We start from the raw sequence: 23,032 nt of genomic DNA on the forward strand, positions 1-23,032 counted from the left end.
TCATTTATCCAAGAATATTATCCTGATCAAGGCATCTGTTGCTACGTCTTTGTTCAGGGTTGATGATGAGTCCTGTAAGATCCTGAAAATTCATTTTACTTTGTTGAAAGGAGGGCAGATGCCTTCAATGGAAGATGAGATAATGCTTTGGCTACCCCTTTGAAGTGATTTCTTCTTTCCACCAACATTATGTCAATCTGAGCAAGATTCTCCTTATCTTGGGTATGCTCTCATTCAGGCACTGGAATATTTTTACAACTAAGTTCATGTCTGCTGAGTGGAAGATACACTGCTTTGCAGCTTCTAAGACACAATCAAAGAGGTTCTCTTCATTTCCAGCCTGGCAATAGTGTATTCCTGAAGAAGTCTTTGTGTCTTTGTTGAATGGATTCTGATTAGATTTTCTGTCATCAGTGAGTTAGTTCTGCTTTCACTGTTCATATAATGTGGTTTGTCAATGAATGGAAGTGATTTATGGGGTTGATGAAGGGGATTTAAGGACAAAAACATCTATGGTTGTGGCTACCATACAGTTATATTGTTCTACCTACTCATCAGCACTTTGGTCATTCAGTTGGAAAGCTAGAGTTTCTAGAGCATTTTTAGAGTACACTGTGTACAAGAACCTTTAAGATAAAATCACTGTGGCTGGTTCAACTAGTCAAGTGGGAGTAGTGGGGAAACCATGATCTCTTATTGGATTAGTTGGTGGATGGACCAGGAAAGCAGTGTGTTTATTGTGCTCCCAATGTCCACTCCCAGGCTAAAGATAAGGTTCCATGTGTGACTGACAGAGTGTGTAGCCACATCACATGACCACCACCAAAACTTGCACCCTCTCAGCCATTTCAGCAGAAAAGGGAAAGAATGACTAGCCACAGAGAGTGAAAAGTAGTGTTACCCCATGAAGGTCTCCCCAAAACAGGAATGAAGATGCATGGGCAGTGTGGGGCACAGGCACTGCTGTTCCCCATTTTGTAGGCAAACCACAGATTTTAGTTTTCAGTGTCATTAATATGGCAACTTTCACAAGCACTAAATTCATTGTGATAGAGTACAAGGTATGAAAGCCTGAGTCAGCACTCTGGTTGCAGCAACTCCAGTCAGGCAAAGCAGATTGAAGCTGACTAAGCAGAGCTGTGCCTAATTTGGGGTGGGACAGGGCAGGGCAGAAAGGCTAATTCAAGGGTAGGCAACCTATGGCACGTATGCCGAAGGCACCACGTGAGCTGATTTTCAGTGGCACTCACACTGCCCGGGTCCTGGCCACTGGTCCAGGGGGCTCTACATTTTAATTTAATTTTAAATGAAGTTTCTTAAACATTTTAAACCCCTTATTTACTTTATATACAACAATAGCTTAGTTATATATTATAGACTTCTAGAAAGAGACCTTCTAAAACATTAAATTGTATTACTGGCACGTGAAACCTTAAATTAGAGTGAATAAATGAAGACTCGGCACATCACTTCTGAAAGATTGCCAGCCCCTAGGCTAATTAATCCATTAGTCAAAGCCCACAAATAGGCACAAGAAGGAAGTGAAAAGGGGGAAGCAGGCAGGAAGAAGGGGAGAGAGATTGTTAGCCCTTGCTTGATAAAGGAGCTATATATGTTATGAAAGTGATGGGACTCCTTTATAAATGTAACTTTAGCGCCCTCGTGGCCAAGATGGAGTCTGCTCTGCAGGCAGCTCTTGCCAAGAGACAGCGCACGCAAGAATGAAGCAGGAGAAATCCTTTCTATCCTAAGGGCACCTGTTCCAAACCCCCCAGAGTGAACACACACACACACAGGAACAGTACAATGGATATAACAAAGGGAAGTATTTATTTACAGAGGGATGAGAGGAGAAATACAACAAGAGGAAATATAAGCGGAGCAGTAAAACAAGGCTGCATCCAAACCAAGGTCCCATAGGCCCAGTGGTAGCACAGTCTGGAAGGGCAGACATCGAGCAGTGTGTCTGCACACAGAGTGCAGGAGTTCTGAGCAAGTTCCAGTCTGGTGGTGAGTCTTGGGTGCTCCTGGTCGTCTTCAGCACCAGTGAACTCTCCCCAGCAAACCCCTCCGGTGCCCTCTTCTGCCGCTCTCTGCAAAACCACACAGAGCGACCACCTCCCCACTTAACTAGCTACAGCCTCCCTCCTTTTTCCCAGTGCAGAGTCACAACCCTCAGTACTCACAGCCCCATGCAGCTCTGGGCAGCCGTGATACTGGGTCCAGCTCCAGCCTGTCCTTCTCAGGCGATTCCCCCCGGCACAGTGCTCCTCCTGGTTCCTGTCCTGGGCTGTCCTCGATCGGGCTGTCCTCCTCAGGCAGGTTCTCCCTGCTTCACTCTTCCAGGGCCTGCAGGCTGCCTCTCCCTCCCTGGAGCTCCGTCCCCGCCCCCTGGAGTTTCCCTCCTTTTTTCTTACTCTCCTCCCCCCCCCCCGGGAAAAAGATTTAAAGGGCCTACGCTATCTAAACCCCAAAGGGGTTACATAAATAAACTGGAAAAAGTGTTGGACCAGCACAAGGGTCTCTGTGTAGTTTGTCAACTGAGACAGAAGCAGGACCAAGGAGGCCCTGTTACACTCACATTAAAAAAGAGAACCATGAGGATACCTGCAGCACAAGAAAAAAAACCCAACTATTTGACTATTATTTGCATAGTTCACTAACATATTTTGAATAAAAAGCCACACTGTTTGTTCACCATAACAATATTTTAATATGAATATGTAATAGTACCTTCAGTACAACTGTTTAAATAAGTGAAATGGGTTGTTTTCCATCTTGGATCAAAATTTTGGATTCATCTATACTTTGAGATTTGTATCCAAATTGAAAAATTTTGTCCCAGGTTTGATTCAATGATCTTGAGTAAGCTTTCCGCTACTAAAGTATATAATCACGTTTTCCATGAAAGTGCAGTTCCATTATGAATAAATAGGATTTAATGGTCTTGCACTAGCTACTTAATCTAAATTTAAAGACTATTGCACAGTCTGAGTGATTTTGTTTCCTGTGAATTTGACTATTTCTGCTGATTATTTGAATGAGAATCCTCAACAGGGTGTAAAGGGCAAAAATGCTGAGGCTGATATGCTAAGAAATGCCACCTTTATCAAAGATAAAAGGGAACCATCTGAGTGGCTTGGTAGAGAACTAGATTTAAAAACTACTCAACCTCAGACAAAACCAGACTTACCATAGAAACATCACTGTTCAACTCTGGAGGAGAGAACCGATCACATTACAGTAACTCCTTACTTAAAGTTGTCCCAGTTAATGTTGTATTTATTGTTGCTGATCAGTTAAGGAACATACTTGTTTAAAGTTGCGCAATGCTCTCTTATAACGTTGTATGGCAGACGCTTGCTTTGTCTACTGCTTGCAGAAAGAGCAGCCCGTTGAAGCTAGCTGGGGGGAGGGGCTTGGAACCCGGGTGCACTGACAGCTCCCCTATCAACTCCCCTAAATTCCCTGTGTGGCAGCCACCCAGCAGGCTATCAATTGTCGGGCAGTTCAGCTGTCCCTCCCCCCACTGCCATGTGCTGCTCCTGCCTTCTACCTTGGAGCTGCTCCCGGGAGCCTCCTGCTTGCTGTGCAAGGGGGTGGGGGGGCAAGGAGTGCTAATGTGAGGGTGTACCTCTCCCTTCCTGCTCCTTTACGCATCCACAGAGTGGGGGGAGGGGGGACACGACAGGGTTCAGGACAGAGGGAGCTTGCTGGCAGCAACTGCTGTCTCAACTTGCTGATCTACTTAACAAGGCAGTGTACTTAGAGTGGGGTCAGCCTACTTAGAGGGGCAATGAACGTCTCTCTCTCACACACACAAAATGTGTGTCTCTGTCTCTCTCTGCCATGCTGTCTCCCCTCCCTTCATTCATGCTGCCTTGTAGAGTACGAGGCTAAATTAACAATAATGTGTTAACCCTTGAGAGCTCAGCTGAGTACTAGTTCATCATTTAGTGGTAAGCCATTCCCCGGGAAATATTCCACCCTTTTCCACCCTCTGACTCCACCACCTCAACCAAGCTCCACAATCATCATTGCTGTGTACAGTACTAAATTGTTTAAAACTTATACTATGTATACGTTTTGTCTGGTGAACATTTTTTCCCTGGAACTTAACCCCTGCATTTATATTAAGTTGCATGGGGAAACTGAATTCGTTTAACATCATTTCGCTTAAAGTAGCATTTTTCAGGAACATAACTACAACATTAAGCGAGGAGTTACTGTATTTCTTGGCATAGCCTACCCCATTGCCCCTTGTAGATAAATGGCAGCAAAAGATAGCCCTTGCCCCTTGTCATTCTAAAAATAGGGGCAAGAGCTGACCTTATGTGACATGAATAAAACAGCTGCAGAGGGAAAAGGCTGAGTGAAACACCGAATTCACAAAAAATGAAGCCTCACTTTTCATATATATTTTTCTAAATTGGATCCAAATCCTCCCTGGCTCCTTATGAAGTGAAGTCAATGAATAAGTTAGGCATATTTTTGCCCTATTCAATGGTAATATAGAGCTCCTATATTGTATAGCACTTTTGATCTGTAGATCTGACAGCACTTCACAAAAGAAGGAAAGTAGCATTAGCCCCATATTAAAGATAAGGAAACTGGCCTAACTCTAGGCACTCAAGTTTGAAAATGTTGCCCTAAAGTTTTGCATTAGCTCTAAACCATTTCTCTATTCAATCCATAAAACTTGAACTAGATTATCTGGTTTCTCCCTTTTCCCAAAAAGGATCTCATTGTCCTGAGGATCATTTAGGTTCCATATGGTCCCTAGCTCACCTCCCTTAGGCCCTCTGATTCTCAATGCCCTGCTGGTACCAAGCTTCCTGACTATTCATCACAGATCTCATTGTCTTGTGGAGCTGCTAAGTTTTCTGACTCATCTGCCCCCTCTCCCACCCCAGCTCTCATTGCTCTGTGAAGGACTTTTGGGTTCATTGACTCATTCTTTATAATGCTGTGCAGGGCTCCTAGCCTCTGGCTTTGCTGGATGCTTGCCTTGCTAGGTATTACCAGCACTGTAATCTACTTATAGTGAAAAAATATGAGTTTATTAACAAAGGTTAAAATTTAAGAGCTAGTAAGCAAATACAATAAGAACTGGTTACAAGTAAAACAAAAAGGTATAACACGCTTCTTATAGCCTAAACTTAACTTTAACAGGCTAAGACTTTGTCTAATGATGTCTCTTACCCAGATGTCCTTTACAGTGCTCTTCAACCAAGCCCTGGCTGAGATCCCATTTTAATTAATGTAATCACACTGCCCAATTATTCCCTCCGTGCAGGATCAAACAGGAGTCCTTTTGTTTTCCTCCTATACCTCAAAGTTCACAATCTTTCCACTCCCCCCTTCCCCTAAAGGCAGAGCAACACTGTGGGTTTTAGTTTCCAGTGTCTTCCCATGTTGACTTCACATCCCCACACTGACTTGGAATGCAAACATAGCTCCCATTGTGTTTGCCTTACAATGCGTAATTTACATCAGAGACAGGGATAGGTGAATAGACATGCTTTGTCTGACAGAAACACTGTTTGTCACCAATAACTGGTGACATAGTTTAAACATATTTTTAGCATGTATATATCTGCATCACAAACAGGAATGAAGAGAAACATTGAGACGAGAATGATGTGGAAAATATTGGCAGGCTGGTCAACATACAACTCTGACACCACCTTAGTTCCAAATAAAGATGCAAATGCACCTTGTCCAGGCAGGATTTATTGTATGATGAATCAAATGTGAAAGCATGGAATTTATCTGACAAGCCGAAGTGAGTGCACACCACGTAAAATGCAATCTTCAGTGTAATCAGAAACTTGAGCTTGCAAAATCTAAAGGCTGAAAAGAGGCTTTCATCCAATTAGTAATATCCCATGAATTATACTTATAAATTGGATTTTCAAATACATCATATCCCTAATAAAGACTAAGCAAAAATCAGCTTACCTTGTGAAAAAGCTGAAAATACAGTTAAGAAGACGTTTAGGCATCTATTCTTTCATCTTTGTGTGTGGAGCTTACACAATAAATCCTATTAACACTAATGTAAGTTACAGGCATAAATCCTCTAGTCATCAGTGGGGAGAATAGATCCCTTGCTGTTAAAAAAGATCAGACTGTGATCAACAGAGAAGACATTCAAGCAGTTTTTATGTGAGGTAGGTGAAAGTATCTGTTTGGTGCTGGATTAATGGCACAATAGTCAGATGGCCTAACTAAAACTTTTAATAGCCTATCTGTAAACTTTGGTAGCCAGCATAATTATCAGTGAAAAATGTTTGAGGGAAGGCATTGATAGCACCATCCCTTCCCAATTGTTCCTCCACACAGGGCTCTTTCCTTCCTTGTTTTTCTGTACATTTATGTCTCCTCTTTCTATCTCTCCTCTAGTCTATCTCATTGTTGTGTTTGTCTTATTGCTTTCTCTTCCTTTATGGAAGCATCTCCAAAACTTTGAAAGCTGAACCCCACCACTTCAGCAAAAATGAATCCAACAGTGTCACGTTAAAGGCATAGCTATATTTTAGAATTTCAACTTAATACAATTAAAATGCTTCCTTTGTAGGCCTTCATAATATGACACTTCCACTTCTTATAAGCTTTGAAGAACAGTGAAATAGTTAATAATTACACTTGATAAGATTATTTAAATTTCTTATTTGTTGGAACCAAAACTCTTTTTTTAAAATAGGGCTGGTTTTGGCAAATCTCCTGACTCAAAAAAGTTTTGGAAACAAATAAACAAAAGGCTTTTGAAAAGGAAAGTTTGTTTTTTGAGTTGAAATGACTTTGTTTTAAAATTTTAGTAAATTTAGACAAAGGTTTTAAAAGTCAAATAATGTATGGACATTATTGAAACAAAACATTTTGATTGACCCAAACTGATTTATATTTATTTATTATTTTTATTTAGTGAAAAATTAAGATTCTGACTTTTTGTGTCAATTTGAGATGGGGAAAAATTTTGGGTATCTCCATTTTTTACAGGACAGGAAAAAATCACTTCCCACCCAGCTCTATTAATGATGTTGACATTTAGCATATCACATTGACATCTGAGTTAGCATCCTTCTGAAATAAAGGGAATTGTTCACATTTGAGATTAATAGCTTGAGGTTCACTGAAACTCAGGTAGACACCACCGCATACATTACATTTGATTCATATTTGATATTCTTCACAACCATAATATTTGTTTAAAGTGAAAACTGGTATCCAAGGTATAGCTATCACCACATAGCATAACAGTTCCTACAGTGGTGTTATAAACCAGTACAACTTGAAGGAACCTAGAAGTTGTTCTAAATTGTGTTAAGGACTGAACTGGCCTTGGCCAGACCCAGAATCAGGGAGAAGCAAAAAAGGAGATGTAAATCTCTAGTTTGGTGCACTTGGGGACTCAACCCAGTATCAATAAAAATGTTCAAAGCTCTATAAAACTGTGGCATAAAGATTTTATTGATTAGGATGACTTCCATAATTCACTCTCAGCTTTGCCACTCATGAGTAATGTGGCTATACTAAACTCATTCTGATAAAACCTTTGTACCACACCTTTTTGTATTTTCTACATAGTATATCATGTCATTTGTGGTGATTTCTTTTGTGATATTAGAGAGCTGTTTTCAGAGGAAAATGCAGATAGCTTCCCTTTAAATACATTCTACAACTATTTCCTTTAAAAATTATTTACATAGATTTTTAAATGCTGAAGGCTCCAAACATCAAGGGTGAGATGATAATTCACCTAATAATTTACTTACTAATTTTCCGTATTAGCCCTTAGATTCTAACAATAATTAAGAAAAATCTAGGATAGATGGATCATTCCTAATATTGGTGTGTGTGGAACTGTACTTGAAGGAGGAAGACAACAAGGATTTCCCCGAGGATTTTCCAATCTAGGGATTGCTCCTTCTAGACTAAGTGCTTAGTAAGCACTGTGCCCTTCCAGGCCCAGCCACAGTATGTCATAGTTCAGCTTTTTGTCCCAGTGCAACCAGCTAGTTCTGCTGGCTTATGTGTTGGTGCATCCCTCTCTGCCCTTTCAGGGCACTGTGCTCCTGGGGAAGTAGGGACAGAATAACCCCAGCATTCCCCACAGATTGAAAAAGTGGGGAATTCTACAGACAATTCCCCCTTTTCTAAACCTCTCTCTCTTGTAGCTCCATCTATCATTTTATATACTTCCCACTCAGTTTTTATTCTCTTCTTTAAAAATAAATAACTAAAAAGTAATTCTGCTCTAAATATAGGAAAGCATGTGAAGGCTTTGTTAGGATGGAAAGTAACTCTCAGGGAAAAAGCTAATTTTTTTAAAAAGTGTGAACCCCTGAACGTCAAACAACTGTGATGATGAGATTGTAAGAGCTGTGATGAGTTGTTGTGTCCCAATCCTATAGGGATTCCAAAGATGTACTCTTTTCCCTCCCACTTGTAATCTTTAAGAGCAAGATTATTTCTCTTCCCAAATACACACAGAATAGTAAAGGAATTTCAGTCCCCTCTTTACTCCCAGTGCAAGCTCCCTGCATTGTGGGTCACAGTACGGTCGGGAGAGCAGCCTCCACAGGGCCACTACTTTCCATCCCATGCAGCTGGGTGAGGAGTGGGGCAGATGGGGAACACTCAGAACTAACTTGCTGACATGACCCTTAGTGGGGAAGAAACCTATAACTGGCGTGGATGTTGAGCAACTTCCTTTCCCTCTGGAGCAAGAGGGAAGGAAAGCATGAAATAAACTGTGATTCTCAGTGTGACTCCCCTGGTAAAAAAAGCCAGATTCTGATACCCTACTGCTTTTGGAGTAAGGAACTATTCCTGAACAAGGGTATCAAAACATGGCCTTAAGTCTGGATCAATTAGATTGGTAGAATAAGAATAGGCCTGACCCTCCCCCTGACTTGAATTTAACCCAGCACTTAATTGCCTTGGCACTTCTCATCTCATACTGAAACTAGAAGTGGAAATAGTGAGATACTGTGAGAGACTTTTTGTGGTATTTCTGGGCTGACTGGAAACAAAAATGTTCATTCTCTTGACATTTCTAGCCCTATTTTTCAGACTCAGGAGGTTGGATAGTTCAGATAATCCAGACTTTTGGGATCTCGTGTGAACTGAATTGTACTTCTAAACCTGTTGAAGCTGATAGAGAAAATAGTAAAAGTGGGACCCGCTCAGAGCGAGGCAAGCCCCCAGCTTCACTCCCTGGCTGGAGCACCGGAGCGGGGCAAACCCCCAACTCCGCTCCAGCCTGGAGCCCCCTCCTGCACCCCAGAGCCCCCACCCCTCGCATCCCATCCCGGAGTCCCCTCTCACACCCTGAACTCCTAATTTCTGGCCCCACCCAGAGCCTGCACCTCCAACCAGAGCCCTCACCCCCTCCTGCATCCCTACCCCCAATTTAATAAGCATTCATGGCCCATCATACAATTTCCATACCCCGATGTGGCTCTCAGGACAAAAAGTTTGCCCATCCATGATGCAGACTGCCTATGCATACTTAATTCTGCCTCCTTTTGCATGAGCATTAGATAAATAAATTTAGGAGCCTAAATCTCACTGAAAGTCAGTGGGATTTAGATTCTGAAGTCAGGTAATTTGGAAATTTTAATCACAATTCAATTCCATGATCACATACTATTTTTGCCATAGGACCCTGCCTCATTCAATGGAGAGGATGCACAGTGCTTAAGGAATGAGACAGACGTTCAATATTTTTATCTTTTTCATTCAGCTAGTGACCCCTGCCTTATTTACTGAGTACTGTGGAATGAATGCAGAATCATTCATGTCCTCATAGTGTTTTCCAGGGAGATCCTCACTATAATATCTCCATGCCTCAAAATTAATGAATTTATCTTGTACTGAAAGATGAGAGATTTATTCTTCTAATTTTACAGGTGGGGAAACTGAAACAAAAAGACATGCCTGAGGCCACACAGCAAAAAAGTGACAAAGCTGGGATTAGAATTCAGGAATACCTGACTCCCAACCCAGTGTTCATTCCTTCAAACCACTGCTAGAGAAGCTGAGAGCAGCTACAGTTCCCATGAGACAGGGGTTCTGTGGGGAAAAAATATTATCTGATTCTATAAATAAAGGCTGTATCATAGTGTTTACACACAAGGGGGCTGAATTAAGATCTCACAGGCAATTGTAGAGCTGGCATTTCCTAACCTATGAGTGCTTGACCTTCCAACCTTAACATCATTTTAAATTTTTTTTAAATGTAATGTCCTAGATTTTTTTTTTATTTTAATGGAAAAAGGTACAAACAAACAAATTCTATCGTGGTTAACTGTAACTCCCCCCGCATAAGGTTTGGCTGCCTTCTAAACTTTTGAAATTCCTTCCAGACGTATGATTTCCATTTCTATGATCATGTATCATCAACACGGTGTGAGCCCTCACCCTTCAGCAGTGCTGTAGTGCTTGAGCTTACTACATTGGTTATCAGCATGATAACACTGATACTCAGGGGCAGGGAGCGAGTGAGTGCATGGACTGCTCGGGTTATTTTGCTGGGTCTGGGAGGCTGTCTGTTTCCAGAGTTTCCACTGCATTGTTGGCAGCTGCTGCTGCTGCTTTGGTGGTGATATAGATGCAGCCTTTTAGAATGTTTATGTTCAGTTATTATTTTGGCAGGCTGCCAAAATTTACCTGAGGAACACAAGTAAGAGATGGGAAATAACAATTTAAGAATTTTATAACTCAGCAAAACCTAGAGAGAATGTCATGGGACAAAGAAAAGGCATGTCTAAGGTCTTATGGATTTCTCTTTGCTGACTTGAGAAGCCCTGCTGCAAATATTAGAAATGCTGGAGCACCTAAAAAAAGTTGCAACAATCTGTAATGGGAAGTGTTAAGCAACTGAAATATTGGGGTAATTACTAACTCCCCTATAATAAAATGGATTTGGTGCTTTCCTAAAGGTTAAGAAATGTATCTCTTTGCATTCCTCCTCCTTGTTGCTTTTCAATCGGTGTTTTTCAACAGCAGTATGAAGTTTGGAAAGTAGTCTAATGATTGGTCATTGGAAGGTAACTACACATTCAAAACAAACAAACAAACAACAACAACAAACGAGTCCTTGTGGCACCTTAGAGACTGACCTCACACTTGGTAAGCAACTCCCATCTTTTCATGTATTTATACCTGCTCCTATATTTTCCACTCCATGCATCTGATGAAGTGGGTTCTAGCCCACAAAGGCTTATACTCAAATAAATGTGTTAATCTCTAAGGTGCCACAAGGACTCTTCGTTCTTTTTGCTGATACAGACTAAGATGGCTACAACTCTGAAACCTGTCCACATTCAAAGTTATTCTAGTTTTCAAAACTTGCTGAGCCAATCTGATCTTAAAATGGTGATGAAACTCATCTAGAAACATCTATTTCAATATATTAGACATGAAAGCTAATTGTTACTGTAATTATTGCTAACTGTATTTAAATATTATCAGATATCTAATATTGCTCTTGCTTTTACGTCTCGTTAAACTGACTAGCTAATATTAGTTATTATTGGGCCAGAATGTCACCTGGTGTAAACTGGCATATTCCATTGACTGGAAACTACATCAATTTACATCAACCAGTGATCTGCCCCTTTATGTCAATAAAAAGTTAATGTAGGTCTGATTTCCCTCTCCACTACACCGATTTCCAACAGTGTACTTTTGTTAAAATTAATGGTGTGAAACTGGTGTAACACAATATTGAATCAGGCCATATTTCCTACTGCTGCTATTGCAAAAGAAATGGATCCCAGTTCTGCACCTGGAATTATTCACATGCAGGAGTGGCTCTTACTGATATAGAAAGTCCAAATTCTGACACTGCATTTAGATATGAAGAAAAGTTGTATTAGTCACAGAACGCACAAAAGTCAGACTGGATTAATTCAAGGGGAGAAATGACTCTGACTTTAAAAAAGTCAGGCCTGAGAAGAAATACAAAGAAATGTGAGTGAGAACATATCCTCTAACCACCTCTATCGGAAGGAGGTCCTTTCACTAGACAGCAGGGAATAAGCAGCAAAAACATGTGTAGCAGGGAAGGGGGCTGCCCCCCAAGCCAGTCCCCCATCTGTTTTCTCCTTAGCCATTGAGAGGACAAAGGGGGGTGAGGCCAGCATATTTAAGCTAAGCCCAGACTTTTCAAGAGAATCTCTGTCTGGCTAACTGCCCCATCCTCCCAGATCTTAATGCTTAGATTAGGAACTGTGCCGCTTCTGATCCCATGGGTCTGACTGATCACCTGTTTTTAGGAATCAGGCAGGATTTTTTCCCATGGGCTTGTGGTCTTGTAGGGTTTTCACCTGCCTTGCAGACTCCCAGAGGCACATTTGAGTTAGAAATAAATAGGATCTGAGGTTTATATAATGTTGCTAAGATTACCGACTTGTCGCAGCTTACAACTGGTGTCCAGTGCAGGTAAAGACTAAAAGGGCCAGCTCCCAAACATAAATGAATCCTGGCATTGTGCGGTTGGATTATGTGCTTATGGCGGGAGGAGCCTGAAGTCTTTGTGGACTGAGGTTCTCCTGCCATCCCAGCTTTGTGGCCTTTTTTACTCCATCCCCACTTACTTAGGGAAGGGAAGAGGTTTCACAACTGACCTGAGTCTGTGGGGTAGTTCAGGGAGGCCCTACCCCAAATTACTGTTTGGTTTGTGGTTAAATCTCTGTAATCTGGACTGGAACCAGTCAAATGCCGGGCATGTGAGAGCAGAGGGCAGGCAGCATAATGCTCCTCCCCAAGGAATAATTAATAAAACTGCGGTCTGCCACGGAAACCCATCCCGGGAGCGTCAATAAGAGTGTCTGTGTGGGAAGGGAGAGAATGGGTGAGTTATCTAAGCAGGTCTAGTTGTTGGTGACAGGTTCACATATTCCCCAGCAACAACAGCCTATTTCATAGGATGCCATCCTCAGACATCACAGAAACACAAAGAAAAGAAAAAGTAATAGCTCTCCCTAAACCTTATGCAAACACATTCAAATGCATTTTACAGCATTAAACAGGCCATACAAGAAGACTACAGATAAGAAAAGCCTCAGTAGACACCTAGATAATCATAGTGTCCCATAAGATATTTTAATTATTTTTTAAAGAATCACAATTTCAATTTAAAGACATCTGAGATAATAAATTCTGTATTTTACCACATTCTCCCCATAAAAAATGTAAATGCCTTTTCATATTTCTGCATTTTCAAATCCATGATTTCCACTGAAATGTACCTCCAGCCTTAGACATAACCCATCATTTACTCTTACTTATATTTCATTTATTTAATCTTCAGATTCTGCCTCTGAATACACAAGTTTCCCATTGACTTCAATGGGAATTGCACAAACATACCCCCAAGGTAGAATCTGGCTTACAGTGTGTAAATGCCGTGGGTTCTAACGTTCATGAGTAATAAAATGATAAACAGTGGCCTTGTGTAAAGTTGCCCTAATTTAACACACTAAGTATGAGTATGTTCAAACTGTAGCTTTATCTTGTGATACAAAAAGTTTTACACTTACGTTATCTGAATATCTCTCAAACAAATTCAGTTAATGCTGCTGTTCACTATCCATTGTTATTTTTCAGAGTGCACAGTATAGATGTGTAATAAAATTCATTGCACTAAGCCTTCATATATTCCAAAATCATTATCTTCAGCAACCATTTTTCATGATATATGATAATGAAGTAATAAAATGCAAAAACCCTTTATCTAAAACACTTGGAATGTGTTTTTATGTAGCATCTGGGTTCTTCCATGCAATTTTTGATCTGTTTAGAGAAGCTGATTAAATTTAAACACGAAGGAAACAGCAAACTCCTTCTCAAGTAAAATGGCTTAACAATGCTTCAAGTAAAATATATGCAAAGTAATAGCAGATACTTTTATAATGAATTACAACCCCAAAGACAAGGTTCTTACAATACTTATCTGTTTTCCTGTAGATCAGCTATAAGTCTAGATCTCTTTTCCACATTGAGGGTTTATCTACCTAAAGAGTATATGATTACAGTAGCAAATATCAAAGAGAAAGTTACACTCTCTACATACATTACAAAAACACTGTCTGTCAGTGATCATGAAATTAATCAGCATATTCAGCATGTCAAGTAACAGTATTTCCCCTCAAAGTTATCTAGTAGGTCATCTCTCTTATACTATTATTATTACCTGTACAGATTTGTGCTCGTACTGGTGTTGACCAGTTTCCCATTTCTCAAATTGTTTCTTCACGCTTGCTAAGCCACCAGGTACTGTACAGGTCTCTGATTCCTCTATAGCCTAGTGTAATAGATAAAATAAGTGTTATTTACCTGATACAGTAAGAACAGATGTTCATGCAAATATTTTTTTTCATTAGGGAAGAGAAATAATTTGTATTTACCACTTAAATAACCATTGATTTCCAAAATTTATGTAGCCACTTAGTGATAACTTCCATCAGCATATTCTACAAGCTCTGCTATCTCATTGTACGGTAGATTCTATATTTAACTAGTTCATACAGAATTTTGAATTTTTTTCTTGCTTCTCTGTAAGATACATTTTGATATCGCATATCTCACTATTGTTAGAACATACTGCAACTGTAGCTAGCACACAGAACCCATGAATATTAGTATATGTCATAATAAATAATAATTAACAGCATATGTCATAATAAAACCAACCCAAAATAAGGCTGTCAAGAATACTAAATATATAAACATTTAAGACTAGTTGTTAAAACATCACTGAGTCCCTGTGGGATTACTATCTCATTAATTTATAAAGAATAAAAACACACAAATAATAGACAGTCTATGGAATTCCCTTATCCAGAGCTTCTTCAATACCATTAACTGGTGGTGTACAAGAGGTGCTGAGAGACAAGCAATAGATCCTGTTATATCTATAAATCCTCTCTTCCAAAACTAATATCCAAGGTCCTAAAGCCTCCTGCATAATGCTAAGGATTAGTCATGTGTATCCAGCAATGTATAATACTGTTTGTATTTGCAAGGACTACTCAGGCATCAACACAGACAGGCTCAAACCTGCAGGAGATGATAAACTTGGAGAACGGAGCAGTCATACACTGAGATGCTGGTAGAACTAGAGGGCTAGTTATTAAAAACCAAACAGTGTGGCTTGCCCTGGAACAGTGCAGACAATGGGTTCCATCTCCTCACTCACTCTGACCGATGGGATGCTGACCAATTACCATCCAGGTTTTTCCAGCTGTCCAAGGGGAATGTAAGCCTAGGGTTCAAACTACAGGTCAAGCCTAACTCCTTCTTCAGTCTACATGCAAATCATGCTACCCCTAGGGTTAGTCCCATGATCCCATGAGGATAGAGGGTCCAAGCCAGAATCAAGCGGGGACCCAGGGTTCAAGCCCTATTACTTTGCAGTGCAGCCCAGCCCTACTGGACTTCTGCACTTTGAAAGTCCACCAGATGTATTCCACAATTCCATGGACCTACTTTCTTTGCCCTCTGGGTAGTCAAGTTTTCCCACCCTAAACTATGAAGTGCTAGAGCAGCCACATTTTGGGAGGGCACTAGGAAGTCTGAGATGTGTGTAGGTGGACTTGGGCCCCAGGTGAGGACCCGGGGTTCAATGCCTCCTAACCTGGGTTACGAACGAGTGTAGACACTCAAGCCCTAGGTTAACAAACCCAGGATCAGCTAACTCAAGGTTCACTAACCCTGGGCTTACACTGCAGCATAAGCATTCTAGAAGTTGGAGACCCTAATTCCCTACTTTCAGCTGCAAGAAGGGAGTGCACTTGGAAGCTGTATGATGGTGCCATGCCACTGAACCATTCATTTCCTTGCTGTGCCACATACAACCCTCTGATCTTGAACAAATTACTCAGGTCTTGCCTAAACTGGGGGGGAAGGAGGGAATGTGTTTTAACAAGTGTTAACAAGGCAGTTGTTTTCACATGCGGTCAGAGGGTGGAGTCTACGGTTTTCTGTAACCAGCTACCACATGTGAAAACTACAACTGCCTTTTCCACAAGGATTTTAACTCCCATTAAAAATACATCTTTTTTTCCTAGTGTAGGTAGGGTCTTCTCTCTTGGTACCTGAGTTCCCCATCCGTAAGATGGAAATACTTCCCTATCTCACAGGGATTTTGTGAGATGCAGTAATGGGAGCGGTGTACATAAGTATCTTAGAGTGAGGGGTGCAAAGTTACTTCTGTGTTCTCTAGGATCTGGACACGCTCTCAACTCTTTTTGTTTGTGTTTTAAGGAACTGTTTCATATTGTGAATTTTGTGATTTGTATATTATCTCATTAATGTTTCATTTTGGACCATATTGCTTCCACACACACAAGATATTTCTAATCACATCTTCCATTCATTTTAAGGAAAAATATTATTCACCTCGCACCATGGTTATCACTTCAATGCTAAGGTCACTCTATAGCTGGTACTATTGATAGACTATCATGACCTTTTATGAAAATCATGCAAGAGTTTATCTTAACTATATATCAGAAAAGAACAAATCCAGTTGTAAGACAGTTTCTCAAATTAAAATGTGAGTGGATGTTGTACTCAAAAAGCCTGTTGCTTAAAAATTCCTAAATGATTTTTCTCTTATGCATAATCTAGGGTTCCTGTATGTTTTACTTCTCATTTCTTACTACAATCAAGCAGGTGCTGTTTGTTACATATTGATCTAAAATATTTTCTTCTGAAGTGTCCAGAAAGTAATAGCTATCTTTTTCCTACATATTATTTTTCTCTAAATCATGTCTGAGCTTTGCTCTTTCTAAGCTATATGCAAAGGCATTTTAATAGCTATTGTGATAGACTGTATAATAGCTACAGGCATTTCTAGTTTGGGGAAACAATTTTTTCCGCAAAAATTTCAAGGCCAGAAGGAATCATTGTGATCCTCTAGTCTGACCTCCTGTATAACACAGGCCATAGAAATTCCCCAAAATAATTTCTAGAGCAGATCTTTTAGAAAAAACATTCAAGCTTGATTTAAAAATTGTCAGTGATGGAGAACCCACCATAACCCTTCATAAATTATTCCAATGATTAATTTTCTCACCATTATAAGTGTATACCTTAGTTTGTAGCAATGGGATTCACTCATCCAAAGGTCTCCCTCAATTTAACAAGGTGCTGAGATAACTGACACTGTATATACAGATTAGTGCTGTGACATGACAGCTCAGCAGAACATATGACACATTTATGTCTAGACTAGTTTGTGTCACCACTGTAATTTGGATTACGTGACTGCCAATTAACTTGAGTTAACTCATGCCTTTTTCAATACTCATCTAGACACTCCACAAGCATTTGTTCTAGGACTCCGTGAACCTTGTATAAACCACAAATATTTGTGTCCTATCAATTCTTTTAATGTTAGCATACTCTTCTGGGTCTGGTTGTTACATCAGTGAGACCTCTGAAAAGTGTTTTAGTGAACTTCTCAGGAAGCCTGGCAAGATAAAAATGGTAAAAAGTATTTTGCCATTTTCTCTGGTTTTTAGGAGGAGGAAATCATTTAGGAAACTTAAAAAAATACGCAGAGTTGTTAATTCCTTCCAGATATTTTTAGAGTGCAATATTTAATATCTCAAGCCCAAAGTATCACAATTCACTTCTATTAAGTAGTTTTTTTAATTATCTTTCTGTTTGTGCCCTTCTGCAAGGTTTCTGAGGTATTAATGATAAAGGAACAGGCCACTGAACCAAACATCATATGCCTGAGCTCCCACCAGCCTCATGTTTCAATTCTCTGTTATTTCTCTTTCTGCTGTCCAGCATTTTACTACATTTTATAAATATATATAAACTGAAGTGTGTGTATACACTAGTCCTCCTATTCATTATTCCGAGATCTAGGCTTTTTAGGACTATTCCTTTTTAGAGTCCTACCTTACATGCTGAAGAGAACTCTGGGGTGTATTCTACAGTACTTAATTGTTGAAATAATGTTCCTTCAGTCACTTCAATGGTCTTTCCTTCCCTTCATACCAACAGAAAACTCCTACTGATGTCAAAAAGAGTAACACATTGAAATCAGCAGGAGACCAGACTCATTAATGGATTCCTATACTTACCTCTCATTTTCTGTTTTTACAGTAATTTCTAACTTCATCTCTTTCTTAAAAGAGAAATTCTAAGTATCTATTTTCTGGTCCATTAAAGAATGCTGTGTTTTACTACCCTTACATTTTCTAATACAATCTAGAAGAAAATCACATGATCAAAATACTGTTTCTAAGTATGTTTTCTATTGTCAGCATGTGCTTAAGATAAATCTTTAGTTCCATGCTGCACTCCTTTAATTTTGAAGTTGTTAGAGTACCTTAATTATTTACTATATACATTCTACTGTCACCTGATAAGGGGTGTTCCCTAAACGTGGTAGCCAAGTTCAAGCCTACTGTCATTTCATTCATGGTTTTAGGAGACCCTGGTACAATTATTATTTAATTATTTCAGTTCTATAAATGTTTTTTTCAGACATTACTGATAATGTACAGTGTTTTGGTACGCTGTACACGGAGCTGCAGTTTATTTTTTAGCAACAAATGTGAATGATATTTAAAAATATAAACCACATTTTTAAGTACATTAGACTGCTAGGAGAGTTCTTTGCAATCTATATTAAGTATTTCTGTAAAATAAATTCCTATTGAATACAGAGGCACACAATAGTAAATCAAAATTAGTCATCAGATTTTTTTATTATTACATGATAGATGACTAGTTGTTTTGATAATATTATTAAACAATGCTCTTTCATTTTTCATTATATGGAGGTTTTTAAGAACTGGTTAGACAAACATCTGTCAAGGACAGACTAGGCATACTTGGTCCTGCCTCAGCGCAAGGGGCTGGACTAGATCACGTCTCATGGTCTCTCCCAGTCCCACTTTTTATGATTCTGTATCATTGTCCAGTTTAACACTGCAGTAATTTCAAATTCCATAGTTTGAGCAGCCAGAGATAGGCATTGTTTTGAATACAATTTCATTACTTGCTGACTATAAAAATTGATAATAGTATAGAAACTTGTATTATTCTATAATCATAATTGCTTTAGCAGAGTGGCTATGTTGCTAATCTCTCATTTCTATGTTGATTTAAATATTCCTAATAAATTTAGTGCATACAAAATGAAAAAGAAAAACTGTACAACCAGTGAATTAAAATGAGCCTTCCAAAAGATCAGTGGTATGCAAACTCATAAGAGACTGAAATGAATTGGTAACTTTGCTGTGTAGGTGTTCGTAATTCAGGTTTTCAATTTTGTTCTACATAAAGATAATGTGGGCAAAATGATGCGACCGCTTTTGTGAATAAGCGAGCAGAATATGGCCGTATGTAAACAGAAATAGCAAATTATGAAGACAATTGTGATGTTAAATAGAAGGCAATATCTTACATTGGCAGAGGAGCTGCTGCGCTCTACTTTGGACACAGCTGCTTGATACATAGCCATTCTTTCCTTCAGTGAGACAGAATCTTGGAAATCCAATGGCACACTATCACTCCAGTTCGTGTTTTCTTCTGAAAATCCACTTGCAGGCTTGTGACAGACAGCAATAGCTAAAAGCAAACATAATATTTTATATCAGGAGGTTTATTTTTATTACTGAATACCTGCTTTTTAAGCCTGAAAGAAAAGAAAAATTGTCTTCAAAAACAGATCGCAAGAGTTAACAATGTTATCCAATATCTATGGCAATATTACATCAATTCCAACTTATAATGTAAGAATTGCAGATAGTAAATTACAGCTCTGAATCAGGTCCAAAGTGCCCAAGCCTTCTCCCAGTGAAGTCAACAGGCATTTCAATGGAAACAATGATGTTTCTTATTGAAATAAATATCACTTTTTTAAAATCTCAACTAAAATAAAGACTTTTCAACAAAAAAAATTTTTCTTGATAATCTAGCAAAAATATATAGTCACCAGAAAACTTGAATATATATCCTTTTATATTATAAGCAAAACCATTATAACTCAGTACATAAGTTATAATGGGGCAAATTCTATTCTAATCAATTGGGTTGCAAGGGAGTAACTCAGAGCAGAATTTGTCTCCAGTTTATTCATTTACTATTAATTATTTTGTCTGCACTGGAGTATTAAAACCTCACTGATAGTTAACTACTTTGACCTCACTCATACCAAGTGAGTGTACAGCAGCTGAGCACTGCAGAGGTTGTCACTTAGACTATTACTTTTACTTTGAAAAATTGCATATAAAATTCCACACCTCAATTGCTGTGACTTCCTCAGTTTACATTGCACCCACAAAGTTGACTCATTTCCATTAAAAATGTGAATTGTCTCATCATAGCCTACTTATTAGCTCTTTCAAGATCTTCACTTGATATTTCGTTCATATTATCTAAATCTCTACATTAGGTGAAGAAGATATATTCCTTTCAGTAGAAGACAGTTTACTTTGAAATTTTCACCTTAATAATTTTGCAGCTGACCAAAAAAGTTACTTTGATACGTTCATATATTAGAACACCCTACAGTAACTGGTTATTCAAGATGATGTCATCAGTGGCCTCATCTTTGCTGGTTAAAAAAGGTGCATTCTTTACCTTTGGGGTAACTAACATGCCTGAGCTATCCCGAGGTAAAAACAGAGTAAAGACAAGGCACTTTCATTTTACCATGAGGTAAACTAGGCAAAGTCAGCACTATATGTACACCTTCACCTGGGTTGACCTCATCTAGTTTCCCTTGCAGTAAAACTAAAGTGCCTTGTCTTAACTGTGTACTTTTACCTTGGGGTAGCTCACACTTCTTAGTTACCCTAAGACAAAGAGTGCTCCTTTTTCAGTGGTGAAGAAAAGGCAAGTGTGGATCACACTGTAAATAAGCGGGCAGTGAGTCATCTGTGTGATAGAACAACACTGATCAAAACTAAAAGCTAAAAACAATAAGGGCCTGTGCCTGTTGGAAGTTTCTACTTTCTGTATATTCAGTATGCGCCTCTTAGTATTTAAAATGGTTGGATATAGACAAAGGTTTTACAGCTTCTCTTCAACTTTATTAGGAATTTGTGCCTGCAGTATCTTACTGACTCTCATTTCTTCCTGTAGTATATCACCAGGGAAGATATCTGTTCACAGGAAAATTCCAGGATGTAGAGAATACTGCTTGATAGCACATAGTGCTGCTTTGCTATTGCTTCTGTGAACATAATGCAACCTGACTGCATAAAATAAGCCCAATGGTTCATGTTTCATTTCTCTGGCACATGTAAAGTAGTAATATTTTTCTCAGTGTAAAATCATTGCAATCCTACCCTAGAAACTGTCATGTCATATTGGCAGGTGAAATGTAGAGAACAATTAATTTAATTCAAGAGCAAGTACCAGTACATCTATCTCTTTTATTATTTCTAATTCCACATTTCCATTATACAAAAACTGCTTTTTGAGAGTCTGTACAAATTAATAGTAAGAGACTCGTTTTAATAATAAATAGGTTTCTTAACATGCTAGCTGAAAATGGCAGTACCTTTGTGCAAGCCAGCACATCAAAATCCAAAATTTTAACTAGTTTAAAAACTATAGTTAAATTAGTCCATGCACATTTCTGCTCATGTTCTGAAATTTCAAAACCCCATGAGGGTCAAATTTGGTATTGGATACATTACCATAGATTAGTGGGAACTACATGTGTGAATATTAGGGCCAAATTTGCCCCTGAGTTTAAGATAATTTTTAAGCAAAAATATTGAAGAAAAGTAGCCTCTAAGCTTGTGAAATATCCAACCTAAATGTAGGTGAAATAAAGGGTTAAAGAAGCTTAGTGAGTCAAGTCAATTTTTTCCCAAATAAATAAATAAATAGTTTTTAAATACAAAACCACCCATTTGAAAACTAGACATAGTATCTAGATTTGGTTATGACACAATACCGTAATGAAGGCAGAATATTCCTGTAAATGGCAAATAAAATTGAAAGTTGCTGTGGAACAAAGTTTTGCTTTTACTATGCAGCTCAGGTACTGAATGTCAAGTCAGAGACAGATAATATGATTAACTGAGGTGAGATTTGCACTCATAATGAAATTTAGGAAATCTAGCCACAGCAGCAGCAGCAAAAGAGCTGCAGAAATGGGTTTACAGTAAAGAGAGCGAGCGAGCATATGGCTTGGTTTACTTTTATCTGGATGAAGGTGCAGTTCAAGGAAACTCTGGGAAGGTGAAGACCTTCATATATGAACACGGAGCATGTATGATACTTTCCAGAGCGAGACAAGAGGATGAAGGACTTGTAGGAAGCTTTGCTTTGCCACTTAATACTCTCATTTCACTTCCTGCAATTATTTTCATTTAATAAAATCATTTGATGTGCTGTTTATAGGATTTTTTTACAGTCTGAATGTGATAATGCTTTTGTTTTTTCTAAATGATATTGGAACACTAAAACCCAGGTGCCAGTCACGGAGATAATTCACAAATCAGTGCTATATAGTCATGGTGATTTCCCTATTTGTCCTCCCATTTACCTAGTAGTAGGGCAGAACCCTAAACAAACAAGCCCTGTGACATGTATAGTTGCTCTGGAGATGCTCACTGTAAAGGAAAATATTTCACATTTTCATTATTCTGCAAAAGATGAAAATAGCGTTAGGGCATATGATTCTAAAGAAAGAACCTAGTCCTTCAAATGCAAGTAACACTGCTCTACAGCCAAAATGCTTCTGAAATAAATGTAGTCCAACTTTACTAATTCTGGGTCTCTGAGAACGAAAATGATGCTTAAAATTGTTGATTGGCTCTAGTTTTCAAGATATGCTATTGGGTCAGTATATACGACCCTTGACTTGGGAATGGTGGAGGATAAGTGAGTTATAAAGGGAAGGGATCTCAATTTAAACCAGAAATGACTAAAATACATCTTTGACTGGATCTATGAATAAATCTATGACTGGGTTTGGACAGTACTTCTTTTTAGGCAAAACAATGAATGATGCAATCTGAAGCTGGTATTGCGT

At 38.9% G+C, this 23,032-nt stretch overlaps 1 protein-coding gene across 2 annotated transcripts in view; it reads right to left on the reverse strand.

The window, feature by feature from the left end:
• Window positions 1–23,032, reverse strand: part of XIRP2 (xin actin binding repeat containing 2) — a 157,564-nt gene that overhangs the window by 21,271 nt on the left and 113,261 nt on the right. For both annotated transcript variants that reach the window (XM_050916246.1, XM_050916247.1), the window contains 2 exons: window positions 19,445–19,608; window positions 14,207–14,317 (listed from right to left, as the gene is read on the reverse strand). In XM_050916246.1, the coding sequence (XP_050772203.1) occupies window positions 14,207–14,317; window positions 19,445–19,608 (275 nt within the window). The remainder of the gene's footprint in view (window positions 1–14,206; window positions 14,318–19,444; window positions 19,609–23,032) is intronic.

The sequence above is a fragment of the Gopherus flavomarginatus genome, chromosome 10, assembly GCF_025201925.1.
Source record: "Gopherus flavomarginatus isolate rGopFla2 chromosome 10, rGopFla2.mat.asm, whole genome shotgun sequence".
Lineage (NCBI taxonomy): Eukaryota > Metazoa > Chordata > Testudines > Testudinidae > Gopherus > Gopherus flavomarginatus.